This window comes from Pongo abelii, chromosome 2 (genome assembly GCF_028885655.2).
Source record: "Pongo abelii isolate AG06213 chromosome 2, NHGRI_mPonAbe1-v2.0_pri, whole genome shotgun sequence".
Lineage (NCBI taxonomy): Eukaryota > Metazoa > Chordata > Mammalia > Primates > Hominidae > Pongo > Pongo abelii.
Window position 1 is genome coordinate 96,582,525 of NC_085928.1, and position 14,597 is coordinate 96,597,121.

The following is a 14,597-nucleotide window of genomic DNA, read 5'->3' on the forward strand; positions in this document are numbered from 1 at the left end:
ATGTCAGTGCTCTGCTCAGAACTCTCGTAGGCCTTCCATAACCCAAGAGTCCACATCCTTAGCTTGGTAAGAAAGGCACTTCACAACCTGGCACCACACTATCTAGTCAGCTTCATTTATTCAACAACTACTTTATACAAGATAGTAGGAAAACGTTCCTGTCTTCCGGAGTGTGAAAATTAATTACAAAGACAAGGCACAAACAAGAACATCACACAGAATAGATGTTCACCCTTGGCTACTCTTCAAAGAACTCTCTAACCCAACAAAGTCAGTTTCCTCAGCATTTGGAAAATGCAAAGCTCGTTCAAAATTATCTGCTTTTTATTCCATCCTCATCCCCACAAAAAAAATAAAATCAACCAAAAAAACACCTTTTCTTATCTATCCACTCCTAATTTTAAAGTCAAATGTCATCATTCCTTTGCCATTGAAACTTATATAATATCATCCATCTCAACTATTTTCAAAGTGCACTGTCACCCTCTCTATTCAATGTAAAAGTTTCTAGAAAGAAGAAATAACAAATCCTTACCAGTTTATGTCATTTTCTCCCCCTTTACCACTATGCCCTTCACTAAAACAAATCATGATAGAACAGGTGCTCAAAAAGATGCACTAGGCTGGGCGCGGTGGCTCACGCCTGTAATCCTAACACTTTGGGAGGCCGAGGCGGGTGGATTGCCTAAGCTCAGGAGTTCGAGACCAGCTTGTGCAACATGGTGAAACCCCGTTTCTACTAAAATACAAAACAGTAGCTGGGTGTGGTGGTGTGTGCCTATAATCCCAGCTACTCAGGAGGCTGAGACAAGAGAATTGCTTGAACCCAGGAGGCAGAGGCTGCAGTGAGCCGAGATCACGCCATTGCACTCCAGCCTGAGTGACAGAGCGAGACTCCATCTCAAAAAAAAAAAAAAAAAAGATGCACTAAGTTTAAATTAAAAGTGAGACTAGAAGTAGACAACTACTACCAGTAGTAAGTAAACTTCAGTGAGACTGGAAGTAGACTACTATGTCAACCACTAGCATGTCACCGGTACCCTAAAGCCTCAAATCAAATTGGGCCATCCAAATCACAAGAGTCCACTCACTATCCCTTCTATGTAACCATTATATGGGTAGATCTGCTTGCTCAGTGGTGCCTTGAATCAACAGAGGGATTAATAACCATTCTAGGCTGGGCACCGTGGTTCACACTTGTAATCCTAGCACTTTGGGAGGCCAAGGCGGGCAGATCACCTGAGGTCAGGAGTTCATGACCAGCGTGGCCAAATGGTGAAACCCTGTCTCTACTAAAAATACAAAAAATTAGCCAGGCATCTGGGCATGGTGGCTTATGCCTGTAATCCCAGCTACCTGGGAAGCTGAGGCAGAAGAATCACTTGAATCCAGGAGGAAGAGGTTGCAGTGAGCCGAGATTGCGCCACTGCACTCCAGCCTGGGAGACAGGGCAAGACTCCGACTCAAAAAAAAAAAAAAACCATTCTACTATCTGCCATCTAATTTGAAGAGCTTGACTTCCGAAAAGGATGAAGGATAATACATAGGGAGAGCATCCAACAAGGCAATATCCAACTGCTACATTACTGAGAAGATGATTTGGTAAAGATTATGAAACTCTGCTTTGTGCCAAACCTGTCACCCTTCAACATGCAGATTTAAGTATTATACAATAAGATATTCCATGAGCTTAGCATTAAAAAGTGTCACTTAGATTTCCACCTGCCTACATTTTGCAGATATTCTAAAATGAACACGTATCATTTGAATAATCATAAAGTTTCAAGTGTTTATTATTTCTTCCAACTTTTTTTTTTTTTTTGAGACAGAGTCTCGCATTGTCACCCAGGCTGGAGTGCAGTGGCACGATCTCAGCTCACTGCAACCTCCGCCTCCCGGGTTCAAGCAATTCTCCAGCCTCAGCCTTCCCGAGTAGCTGGGATTACAGGCACATGCCACCACACCCAGCTAATTTTTTGTATTTTTCATAGAGACGGGGTTTCACCGTGTTAGCCAGGATGATCTCGATCTCCTAACCTCGTGATCCATCTGCCTCAGCCTCCCCAAGTGCTGGATTACAGGCATGAGCCACTAATGCCTGGCCTATTTCTTCCAACTTTTAATGAGCCTCCCATAATGGACAATGCAGAATGCAACAGTCACCACAAAGTGAAAGTCATCCAAAGCACATGTTACCCCAATTTTCGACCTCCCAGGTAAACTTCCAATTTAGACAAAGTTATCAACTACATCAGTTTCAATTTTAAAAATTTCGTCTGGCCAAGCGCAGTGGCTCATGCCTGTAATCCTAGCACTTTGGGAGGCCGAGGCAAGTGGATCACCTGAGGTCAGGAGTTTGAGACCAGCCTGGCCAACATGGCGAAACCCCGTCTCCACTAAAAATACAAAAATTAGCCGGGCATGGTGATGAATGCCTGCAATCCCAGCTACTTGAGAAGCTGAGGTAGGAGAATCCCTTGAATCCAGAAGGTATAGGTTGCAGTGAGCCGAGATCGCACCACTGCACTCCAGCCTGGGCGACAGAGCCAGACTCCGTCTCAAAAAAAAAAAAATTTCTTCTATATATGCCATCACATTAAAGAAAATAATTTCTCATCACCTTCCTAAGACTCCATAGCACTATAGCAAATTGCACAGTGTTGTCTAAATAGTTCCCTCTTCCCCACTAAACATCCTCTCTGCTAAGTACTGGGTGCTTAGTAAGAGCCAGGGACAGGGTGCTAAGTGATTTATATAATTACCTCAATTCTCAAAACAGTAATAGGTACTATTATCATCCCCAGATGTTAAAAAAAAAAAAAAAAAAACCTGGCCGAGCGCGGTGGCTCATGCCTGTAATCCCAGCACTTTGGGAGGCTGAGGTGGGTGGATCACCTGAGGTTGGGAGTTCAAGACCAGCCTGACCAACATGGAGAAACCCTGTCTCTACTAAAAACTCAAAATTAGCCAGGCATGGTGGCGCATGCCTGTAGTCCCAGCTACTCGGGAAGCTGAGGCAGGAGAATCACTTGAACCCAGGAGGGAGAGGTTGTGGTGAGCCAAGATCGCGCCATTGCACTCCAGCCTGGGCAACAAGAACGAAACTCCTTGCCTGGAGGGATTCTTTTTTTTTTTAAGAGACAGGGTCTTGCTTTGATGCCCAGGCTGGAGTGCAGTGGCATAATCACAGCACTGCAACCTCAAACTCCTGGGCTCAAGCAAACCTCGTGCCTCAGCATCCCGAGTAGCTAGGACTACAGACACTGCAAATTTCATACAAGAACTATTTGGTCGCACTGTGGGTTTTCTTTGGAACTGTATCCCTTACAGTGTCTGGCACATAATAGATGCTCAATTAAAACCTACTATCTGGCCAAACCAAAACTTTAAATAGTTAATTCCTAAAACAATTCAATGACATGGTAAGATCTGACAGAGTATCTGCTATAACTAGATTAAGTGGTATAATAATCAATAATTACATCTATATCTAAAGTAGTGGTCTCATAGCCTGCCTGTTACTTTAGTTAATAAAGCAGAAGGGGGAAAAAAGTGAAAATGGTAGAAATAAGCCATATCTACCATTCAAAGGTAAGTTTTTCTGAAGAACCAATTTCATGGCCAGATATTGTAGCTTATGCCCGTAATCCCAGCACTTTGGGAGGCGGAGGAGGGTGGATCACTTGAGGTCAGGCGTTCAAGACCACCCTGGCCAACATGGTGAAACCCAGTATCTACGAAGAATATAAAAATTAGCTGGGCATGGTGGCACGCGCCTGTAATCCCAGCTACTCAGGAGGCTAAGACACGAGAATCGCTTGAACCCAGAAGGCAGATGTTGCAGTGAGCTGAGGTTGTGCCACTGCACTCTAGCCTAGGCGACAGAGCGAGACTCCATCTCAAAAAAAAAACAAATATTAACATGTCACCTCAATTCATGAAACAGTCACTATTGATCTACTCTTAGTTATCTCAAAATAACCTATTGTGAGAGTTTTAGTACAGTCACGGAAAGCACTGGGCATGAAATCAGTATTTTTCAAATAAGTAAAACAAAAAATGAGAGTCCCCTTTGAGTGCTTCATCAAAGAAAGTGCATTTGCAGAGTATGTACTGTGAGCAAACCTGTTGTCTGATTAGTTTAGACCTGTTGCCCAAGAACATAAAATGGCGAAAATGTAAAAACTGGTTGAGTTAAGGCACTACTTAGTAGTAAACTGATGTTTGAATTCAACTGCTGGAAAAATGAGTTCTATGAATCTTCATTTTAAAGAATTATGAGGGCCAGGTGCAGTGGCTCACGCCTGTAATCCCAGCACTTTGGGAGGTTGAGGCAGGCGGATAAACTGAGGTCAGGAGTTCAAGACCGCCTGGCCAACATGGTGAAACCCTGTCTCTACTAAAAATACAAAATTAGCCAGGCATGGTGGCGTGTGCCTGTAATCCCAGCTACTTGGGAGGCTGAGGCAGGAGAATCACTTGAACCCGGGAGGCAGAGGTTGCAGTGAGCTGAGATAGCGCCACTGCACTCCAGCCTGGGTGACAGGAGCAAAAATCTGTCTCAAAAAAAAAAAAAAAAGGATTACAAGTAATCTATGAAGTATTTTAGGTACCCTAACTTCAGCTTGGGGGGAGGGGGGAAAGGGTCTGTTCCACAGGTAAATGAGGATCTGGTGTTAAACAGAAAAGTTAACATACTCTTCAGTTCTCATCCTACACATAAAGTATGGATATTATAAGGCACACAGCACTTGGACCATCTTTTCCTCCTTTCTTTAAAAAATAATTTACAAAATAATTTCTTAAATCAGTAGCTGCCGAAGTATCATTTTTTCTCTTCCTTTTTAGGCTCAGATTTCTTTCATTTCAAAACATATTCTTGAAGACTTAAGTTCTTCCTTTAAGATTTAATTATTTAACTCAGAAAGAGGGGCAAAAAGTCAGGAGGTGAAACCTGAGACAGTACTATTAGTCTTACATAACTTAAAGTTGGAACTGATTCAGTAGCTCAGCTAAAAACCTGAGGTTTAGGCACAAAGATGAGCTCTTTAGTATACTCTCCACAAACATAAATAAACAGTTTTTAAAAATGGAAAGGATCTTAATTTCTTTCTTCACTTCTTAAAACAAAAGCACATACATGTATAGTAACTTACGATACTAACATAAAAATACTAAATTGGTTACGCTTAAAATGAAAAGCACTGAATTCATCATATCACATTTAAGTAATGCTATAATTGATAGAATAGAGTATAATTTCAGAAAATAAGTCCATTTCCTAACACTAACTTTTGAATAGCACCTCTGTAAGTATGCATTAAGTACTTAATAAGTGCTGCAGGGAACATCAAAAAGTGATTTTCAAACGCAGTATGTGTGTGTTCTCCAACTTGTAAAAAACTCTGAAAATATATAAAGTTACAGTTGTTCATGCTTAATTAAATTAGCTCTGATTATTGCAAATTACTCCTCCAAGGGCAAGTATGTATCAAACCTTCCAAAAATCTTAAGTTTATACCAGCAATTATCCTTACTAGAAAGGTCCTGATCTGAACTCACCTAAAGCTATGTGTTAACTACATTTCACCATTAAGACACTTGAGCCCCGGGATAATAATGGCCACGGATTCCCCGAATTGCTTTGAGAACTGCTGTTTGCTTAATAAAGCGCTGAACTGTGAATTCACCCTTCTAAACAGACTAAAAGCAAGACGCCAAGTTTCACTATCTAGTTCGGGATTTCACTGGGAATGACCACGTTATCAAGATGCCATAGCCCTCCTGAGGTTTTTAATTACAATACCTTCTGTGTTTTCCATTCAACCACCTCAATCAAATTTCCACTAGAACCAGGCACACAAACAGTTGATTCGTGGCTTTGCGCAAAGCCTCCTCTGGATGCAAACCCTGGGATCCTGCATATATTAGGCCTCTCAGGGAGGGCAAAGGGGGAAAAAAAAGTTTGTTAAACAATGCCGCTGGACAATGTGGTGACATTACCTTGCCCGTCTTGTGATCAAACCAGACGAGAGCGTGGTTCCTTGATAGCACTTTGCAATCAAAAGTGGCATTATTCTGCGCTGGTCGACAGCGGGCCACTGAGCGGCCGATTTTGATGGGCTCGTCCAGGTAGACATGACGCTCCTGAAACGGGTGCGAGTTCGGGCGGCAAGTGAAGATGGCCAAGGCTGACGGCATCGAGGATAGACTGGGGGTGTCTCTCCTACCAGGGACAAAGAGGAGTTCCTCCGGATCCGGACTGCCCTTCACAAGCCTATGCCCCTATCCCACCCAAAATTTTAAATTAACACAAACTGCACATTGTCTAAGCATAACCCGTGAACATCAACTCTTCACTTGGGTGGGAAGACAAGCCAGCGCAAGCCCCATCACCTCCTTTAAAACCCAGCAACGCCGTGATCACAAAAAGTCCCCAACTGGCAGCTTTCAGTCCATCTTCTTCTCTGGGAAGAAAAGGCTCAAACATCGGGCAGCTTCGGCCAAGAAAACTCCTGGAACACAGTTTGGGGACTGGAGGTATCCAAGCAGATGAGTCACACGCCAATTCTTGTGTTTGGTTTGAGATCGCGGCCGCTTTTCCCCCTTGGTGGCGGAAACGTTGCAGCACTGCAGCATGAAGGAAGGGTCGGTGCGGCGCGGCCAGGAAAGTCCTTTTGGGCCGAAGGAAGGTGTGGCTGGGCACCTCTGGGCAGCCACCGCCCGTCCTCGCCCGGAGTGAAGGGGCGAGAGGTGACTGAGGCGGAGGGGCTCTAGACGGCCGGCGGGACAGTCTGCATTGCCCCTGCTGAGCGGAGGCCGCCCCGGGAAGGGGGACGCGGTCCCCGGCCTGGCACGATCCGAGGCGGCGATAGCTGAGGTCCTCCGCGCGAGGCGTGGAGGCCGGCGGGGCGCGGGCAGTGGCCAAGTCGGGACTCCTGGGCACCTGGCGAGCGTCCCCGCGACCAGGGCGGGGACCCGGCTCCGCAGGCCGGTGCAGACCAAGCGAGGCGCGACACCGGGAGGCTCGGGTTCCCAGGCGGCAGGAAGTTGGTCCCCGGACGCCTGGGCTCCTGGCCGCCGCTCAGCACATGGGCCGCCTCCCCTCAGGGTTGCCTCCGCGAGGGTCGCATCTCAGGGACGGCAGCCGCAGCTCCCGGCGGACGAGAAGGTGGGGGAGGGAGACTGGCCCGGAGGTTGGGGAGAGGCCTGGAGGCCCCGGGCTGGATCCGCCGCAGCCTCCACCGATCGCGGCCGATGGGGCAAGCTCAAGCTGCGCCCGACGAGGCAGGAAACTTTCCGACCTGGTGCGGAAAACATCAAAACAAACGGCCGTCAGGCGCCTCAGCCCGCCCGCCTCAGCCCTCGCCCCCTCCAGCCAGACCCCCGCCAGCCCACACCGCTAGGCACGACCTCCGCCGACCTCTCCGCAAGCAGGCTGCGAGGATTTGGAGCCAGGACGCCACGACGGGTCCTACTCCCTAGCCGCCACCACCGCCTCAGCTTACCTTGCCAGCGCCGGCCGCCATAGTGACTCTGACTGAAACCTACCCGGTGCACCGCCACGGGAACGCGCACCCTTCAAGGGCCCTCCTACCCCCTCTCCCGCGCCGTAGTCCAGGAATGTCACGTGAACGACGCCACGGAAGCCGTGTTGGTAGAGGGCAGAAAAAAGGGCAAGCTAATTTTTAACGGGCCTCCAGGCGCCATCTTAGTTAAGGGCTGGAAGCTTCAAACCTGGGGACAACCTTAACGACCATTTTGGTTAAGGGCAAGAACAATTTGCGCCGTAGAAGGTTTTCCAAACAAACAGTGCCACCTTCTTATTTTATCTACTTAGCAAGGAGGTGCCAACTTTTACTAAATTTTATTCTGTTTAATTCTCGATAAAAATACTAGCGAGCGAAAGAACAGACCCAGCGAAAGGAGATGGTCATTAGCAGCCATCTTAGCTGTGGGCAACACAGTCACCCGCAGCTACCTTAGGTGTGAGCCGCCAAACTCCCTCAAGTCTTAGGATTTGTGCACCTAACAGAAGGACCATTCTCCCCTCTGCTAAATTCGTTATGTTTTCTTCCCGGAAAAAAAGAAAAATCTTAGTTCCCGCATTCCATTTCGAATGACAGTCTTTCTCACTGAACCTGTTATGTGCCCCCAGAGCTCCTGCGCGGATTCTTCCACAGAAGGAGCGTTCAGAAAGTTTAAAATCATGTTTCTTCCAAAGAGAGATTGAACAATTTCCAAAGTAAGAAAAGAGGGTATTTCCCCCACTTACAATATCAAGATGAGGAGTCATTGGTCTAAAGAAGGAAGACTTTGCAAGGGCTAAATGAAAACTTTAAGAAAAAATAGTGAGAAGGAGTCTTACTCATTTAGAATCAAAGGTGACTTCATTCTTCAGATTCCTGCAATAACAGGCTCCACCACTGTGTGACCTTAGGCAAGTTTCTAAACTTTTTCAAGCCTCTTTTTTCTCATGGATGACATGTTAATAATAGTTAATTCACTTGGTGTGGTGAGACTTCAAAATGTTAATCTATGTTGTTCAATAAAGAGTAGCAATTAGGCCGAGCGCGGTGGCTCACGCTTGTAATCTCAGCACTTTGGGGGGCCGAGGCAGGCGGATCACCTGAGGTCGGGAATTTGAGACCTGCCTGACCAACATGGAGAAACCCCGTCTCTACTAAAAATACATAATTAGCCAGGCGTGGTGGCGCATGCCTGTAATCCCAGCTACTTGGGAGGCTGAGGCAGGAGAATCACTTGAACCCGGGAGGCGGAGGTTACGGTGAGCCAAGATCGCGCCATTGCAGTCCAGCCTGGGCAAGAAGAGTGAAACTCTGTCTCTCCAAAAAAGAAAGAAAGAAAGAAAGAAAAAAAAAGTAGCAGTTATTCATTTCAATACTTATATAGACAGTTTGGCCGTGTCCTAGGTTTTTGCTGGGCCCTGGGGACACAAAACTGAACCAAACTTCAATTCCTGCCTTCTGAGAGCGTAACGGTATTGTGGGTTAGAAATGGGGGTAGGGAGTGACAAACATGAAATTGATGTAATCAGGACTAAGATAGAGGCAGGCACTAGCTGCCCAAGGGGTCAGGGATGGTCTGGGAGAAGTAACTGAACTGAATGAAGGAAGATAGGAAAACCACAATAAATATGGTATTCGCTGAATGGTTTCATGAATTTCCACGAACACGGATATCAAGGAAAAGAAGGAGCCTACTTGAAACAGTGCACCAATGTGCCGGCACATAATAGTGGATAAATAAGTATTTGGTGCATGAATGAAAATTACATACTGTTACTCATTATTAGAGGATAAAGTAGGCGGGACACAAAGTGAGTCTGGAAAGAATAGGCATTATATAATAAAGACGTTATATTTGTTTTTCAAGCTCTTCATCAATTCAACAAATATGTGTCAAGCTACCACTGTGTTCCAGGTATGCTATTCAAAATGAGGATATGTTGGAAAGCTTTCTTATGAGAAGATGAAAAGTTTTCACTTCTGATAACTTTTAGGCTATTACGGAATAAAATAAGATAGGACCCTCCACAGATCCCTAATGAGTTTTTTTGCACGAATAGCAAGTCATTTGTGCATTCTTTCATACATTCATTCTATAAATATTTAATTGAACGTCTACTGCGAAATAGATATTTTGAAAGGTCCTGAAAATACAATAATGAAGAAACAAAAAGACTCCCTCAGGTTGCTCAATTTAGGTGATGACACAGAAAGATCCTTGCTGTAATGGAGTATGTCAAGAGTAATGGAAGCATGGCAGAGTAGTTTAAACTGAAACTTGAAAGGATTAGACCAGCTAGTCTGATGCTACTGGGATAAAGAAATTTTAAGCCAAGAAACAATCCCAACAAAAGTCCAGAGACTTGAGAGAACAGGACTTTAAGGGAATTGCAAGTAGGTTCGTATCACCAGAGCATAAGAGATAAGGGAAAACAAGAGGAGGAAGAGTGACAGAAGTGAGGTTTCAGTTGCTGAAGGACTTCTAGGCAATGCACCAGACTTCAGAACATTTCCATCTTCCTCCTAGAAGATCAAAGAGAAGTAATGAAAGTCAAGGTGTTGGAATCAGACATGGCATACTTTTACCAGCACCATAAATGGTAAATTATTTAGCTTCCCTAAATTTCAGCTTCCTTATCTGAAAAAAAAAAAACAAAAACAAAAAACATACATCTACTGCACTTGACCAGTCTTTTTTTTTTTAAGAAAAAAAAGAGTGGGGGTGAGGGGAAGGAAAAAGGTAGATAATACCTTACAGAGTCTTCTTAGGATTAAATAAAACAATGGAATACAAAATGCCAACCATGATGGCTGGGAAATAGTAGACACTCACAGAATGTTAATATTTATCATTACTGCTCGTAGAAAGAATTCCCCCAGCCTTCCACATATAGTAAGGAGCAAGTTGTTTTATCTCTAGTTTGTATACAGAGAAACTTAATCATACATATGGAAACAAAAAAAGTCTGTTTATATTCAGTTCTACTATAATATCTCTTAAAATTAATGTTAAGCAGAGTGGACTTTCTTCTACAAGAAAAGCTGGGACTACTATAACATGTCAGGATAAAGAATCCTATCAAGCTATACAGGGTGCTAGAAATGCCAAAATGGCATTGAAGGCATTCTTCACCCACTGGTATTCAGCAGGCACAGAAAAGGCTTAAATTAAGAAATCTCATACATGAGATACTTTGAATTCTAAGTCATGTGGGTGTTCCTCTCTGTGATTCTGTATCCACACAAAATTTTTATTAAATAAAAAACATGTCATATTTTGAGAAATTGGGAATGGCAATGTTTCCTGATTTTGTAGTTCTCTCCCTTTTTAAGTTTTTGCCTTTTTATAGTCTGATGAGTATTGCCACTGCTATGATCCAAGCCACTTTTCAATCTTATAAAAGCAAAGAGAGACTTGTAAAATTATCATCCTGGTACCATCAAAGATGGGCAATTATTAGCATTTCTGATGTGTAGGAGACAACTCTGTAAACTCAACTAATATGCAGCCCTCTCTAATTGATAATGATCTAATTGGACTTTGACCAATGACATACACATGGGATATGATAAATTATGGAACACTTGCATAACTGTTTCAGTAGAGTATCTGGATTGCAAATATAGGTAAGCAAACCAATTAAGAGAAAGCTGGGAGTACTCAAAGCCCAAAATTGAGAGTATATAACATTTTTAGTGGCATACACTGGCTTATTACAACTGAAGTTAGTTCCTCTTCACACTAAGGAAAGCTCTCTTCATCAGGGAGATTCTAATGAGTGGAAATACCCTGTCATTTCCCAGGTGCCCAGGGTGGAGTAGCCCAGACATTCCAGAGGCACTGCTCATATGTTTTTGGCTTCCTGGTTATTCAGGAAATAAAAGAAAAATAACTACCTGAAGACAAATGAAGACATTAAGTTCATTTAGCAACCTTTTTCTGTGAATATAAAAAGAGGGAATCACAATATTATAACTCCAGAAAGAATCATAGACAACAAATCCAGCTTCCACATTTTACAAGCAAGGAAAGTGAGGCTCAGAGAAGGAACTTTATTGATTGTGTATTTACCATGTGGTTAACATTTTCCTCGTGACATCTCTGTGTATTAAGTATTAACCTTATTTTATAGGTAAGGAAACTAAGGCTCAGGCTCAAACATTAAGAAAAACATTAAGAATCTTAATATTCGATTGAGTGACTGAAAATAAGTCACCATGCTAGATCCAAAGTACATGCTGGGGTTTTTTCTTTCTAAAATTATCTTTATTTTTATTATTTTTTTTTTGACAATATCTTACTCTGTCACCTAGGCTGGAGTGCAATGGCACAATCACGGCTCACTCTAGCCTCAACCTCCCCAGCCCAACCAATCTTTCCACCTCAGCCTCCTTAGTAAGTATGTGCCACAGGCATGTGCCACCGCCATACCCAGCTAATTTATTTTTGTTTATTAATTTTTTCTTTTCTGTATACCTCGGATCCCCTGTGTTGCTTAGGCTGGTGTCAAACTCGTGGGCTCAAGTGATCCTCCTGTCCGGCCTCCCATAGTGCTGGGATTATAAGCATGAGCCACCATGCTGGCCCCGATTGATTTTTTTTGATTGATAAAAGAAACACATGCTCATTGCATATATTTAGGTAAGCAAAAATGAGGAAAGTAGGCCGGGCGCGGTGGCTCACGCCTGTAATCCCAACACTTTGGGAGGCCGAGGTGGGCGGATCACCTGAGGTTGGGAGTTCGAGACCAGCCCGACTAACATGGAGAAACCTCATCTCTACTAAAAATACAAAAATTAGCCGGGCATGGTGGTGCGTCCCTGTAATCCCAGCTACTCGGGGGCTGAGGCAGGAGAATCATTTGAACCCGGGAGGCGGAAGTTGTGGTGAGCCGAGATTGTGCCATTGCACTCCAGCCTGGACAACAAGAGTGAAACTCTGTCTCAAAAAAAAAAAAAAAAAAAAAAAAGGAGGAAAGTAAAAGTCCTCTCTAGCCCCGTCACAAATACTTAGTCTAATGCTACTGTTAACAATTTGTTAGCTGTATTCTTCCAGATGCTATTCTAAGCCACATGAGGCATGCCCTTTTAAAAATACCACATTTATTAGAAACGGGAAGGTCAACACTAAGGGCCTTATTCTTAAAAGTGATAAATAATTTATATCAATAGTAAAAGGCCTGTATTGGGGCAGGGGGACAAGGAAGGGAAGAAATTATGCTATTTTTTTTCACTCTTGTATAAGTCCCCTTTTGATTACTGGAAGTATCTCCTTGTTTTTTTATAACTAATTTGAGAATGTTACTTGGAATGTAGCAAATGCTTAAGAGTAAAAGGGCTGGGTCAGAAAACCCCATGAGGCATTTTCCTTCTGAATTTTTATTGGTATATCTGGATTTATTTCCAAATAACTTAGTTACCAAGTAAAATATCAGAGACTGTATATACGATGGCTTTGTTCATCAAATGATTTGTAACATATATATATAATAATTCCCTGCAAGTGTTGCACATAAAAATATATTTTAAGTGCATACTTTATTCTAAGAAAACTATGATATTTTGGCCTGGCATGGTGGCTTACGCCTGTAATCCCAGCACTTTGGAAGGCCAAGGCAGGAGGATCACCTGAGGTCAGGAGTTCAAAACCAGACTGGCCAACACGGTGAAGTCCTGTCTCTACTAAAAATACAAAAATTAGCCGGGTGTGGTAGCGCACGTCTGTAATTCCAGCTACTTGGGAGGCTAAGGCAGGAGAATCACTTGAACCTGGGAGGTGGTAGCTGCAGTGAGCCGAGATCTCGCCATTACACTCTAGCCTGGGTGAAACAGCAGGACTCTGTCTCAAAAAAAAAAAAGAGAGAGAGAGAAAGAAAACTATGATATTTTGAATAATTGTTTTTGAATGTAGTTATTTGTGTTTCCTTTTAATAAGCTTTATTTGGGCTTTTGTTTCAGAAAAATGCCTTGTTGCTACTGTATAATGTCATACATCAGCATCTCACTAAATGCCTATGTTTTAGAAAAATAATAAATTTCTCAGGGGTCTTTGGTCTTAAGGATTTCTCAGAAGATAGGTTGAAATGGATTGAAGAGACCTATACAAGGAAGTGACTCTGGAATGCCTGCTTCTCCCGCACCCCCACTCCCTCAAAGCATGTCAAGCATACAAGGCTGGGAGGAGGAGGTCTCATCTGTGTTTTTTTTTTTTTTTTGAGACAGAGTCTCGCTCTGTTGCCCAGGCAGGAGTGCAATGTCTCAATCTCAGCTCACTGCAACCTTTCCCTCCGGGGTTCAAGCAATTCTCCTACTTCAGCCTTCCGACCGAGTAGCTGGAATTATAGGCACTCGCCACCACACCCAGCTAATTTTTTTTTTTTTTTTTAAGTAGAGAAGGGGTTTCACCATGTTGGCTAGGCTGGTCTCATACTCCTGAGCTCAAGTGATCTGCCCGCTTCTGCCTCCCAAATGGTAGGATTTCAGGCATGAGCCACTGTGCCTGGCCAATCATCTGTAGATTCTTCACTGGGCTTTGTACAGAGCTGGTTTCATAAGCCTATGACCTTTACATAGGGCCCTGCTTGGAAGGACTATATCTGGATGTACTCTGCTGTCTTGAAATTCTCAGTAACTTTTGAACAGATTTCTCATTTTCATTTGCACTGGACCCCTCAAATTATATAGCTGTTGCCAAGCGTGGTGGCTCATGCCTGTAATCCCAGCTCTTTGGAAGGCCAAGGCGGGTAGATCACCTGGGGTCAGGAGTTCAAGACCAGCCTGGCCAACACTATTAAATCCCATCCCTACTAAAAATGCAAACTTAGTCTGGTGTGGTCGATCACACCTGTAATCCCAGATACTCAGGAGGCTGGGGCAGTGAGCCAAGATCACACTCTTGCACTCCAGCCCAGGCTACAAAAGCGAAACTCTGAATAAAAACAAAAAAAATGTATAGCTGTTCCTGCCTTGAACATATGGCTCAGGAACCCAGTCTCCTCTGTGCAAATCTGGCATGTTAATGAGCATGACATGTGAAATGCTGTAGAATAAATTGGTGGGCTATTGACA

The 14,597-nt window shown here is 43.7% G+C and overlaps 1 protein-coding gene across 24 annotated transcripts in view; it reads right to left on the reverse strand.

The window, feature by feature from the left end:
- SLMAP (sarcolemma associated protein) overlaps positions 1–7,542 on the reverse strand; it is a 170,876-nt gene extending 163,334 nt beyond the window's left edge. For 13 of the 24 annotated variants that reach the window (XM_054551994.2, XM_054551990.2, XM_054551987.2 and 10 more), the window contains exon 1: positions 6,004–7,304. In XM_054551994.2, the coding sequence (XP_054407969.1) occupies positions 6,004–6,201 (198 nt within the window). In that variant the 5' untranslated portion in view covers positions 6,202–7,304. Of the gene's footprint in view, positions 1–6,003; positions 7,305–7,508 lie in introns of those variants that run through there. The other 11 variants (XM_063722046.1, XM_063722044.1, XM_063722047.1 and 8 more) reach the window with 3 other exon arrangements.
- Between the last annotated feature and the right edge of the window lie 7,055 nt (positions 7,543–14,597).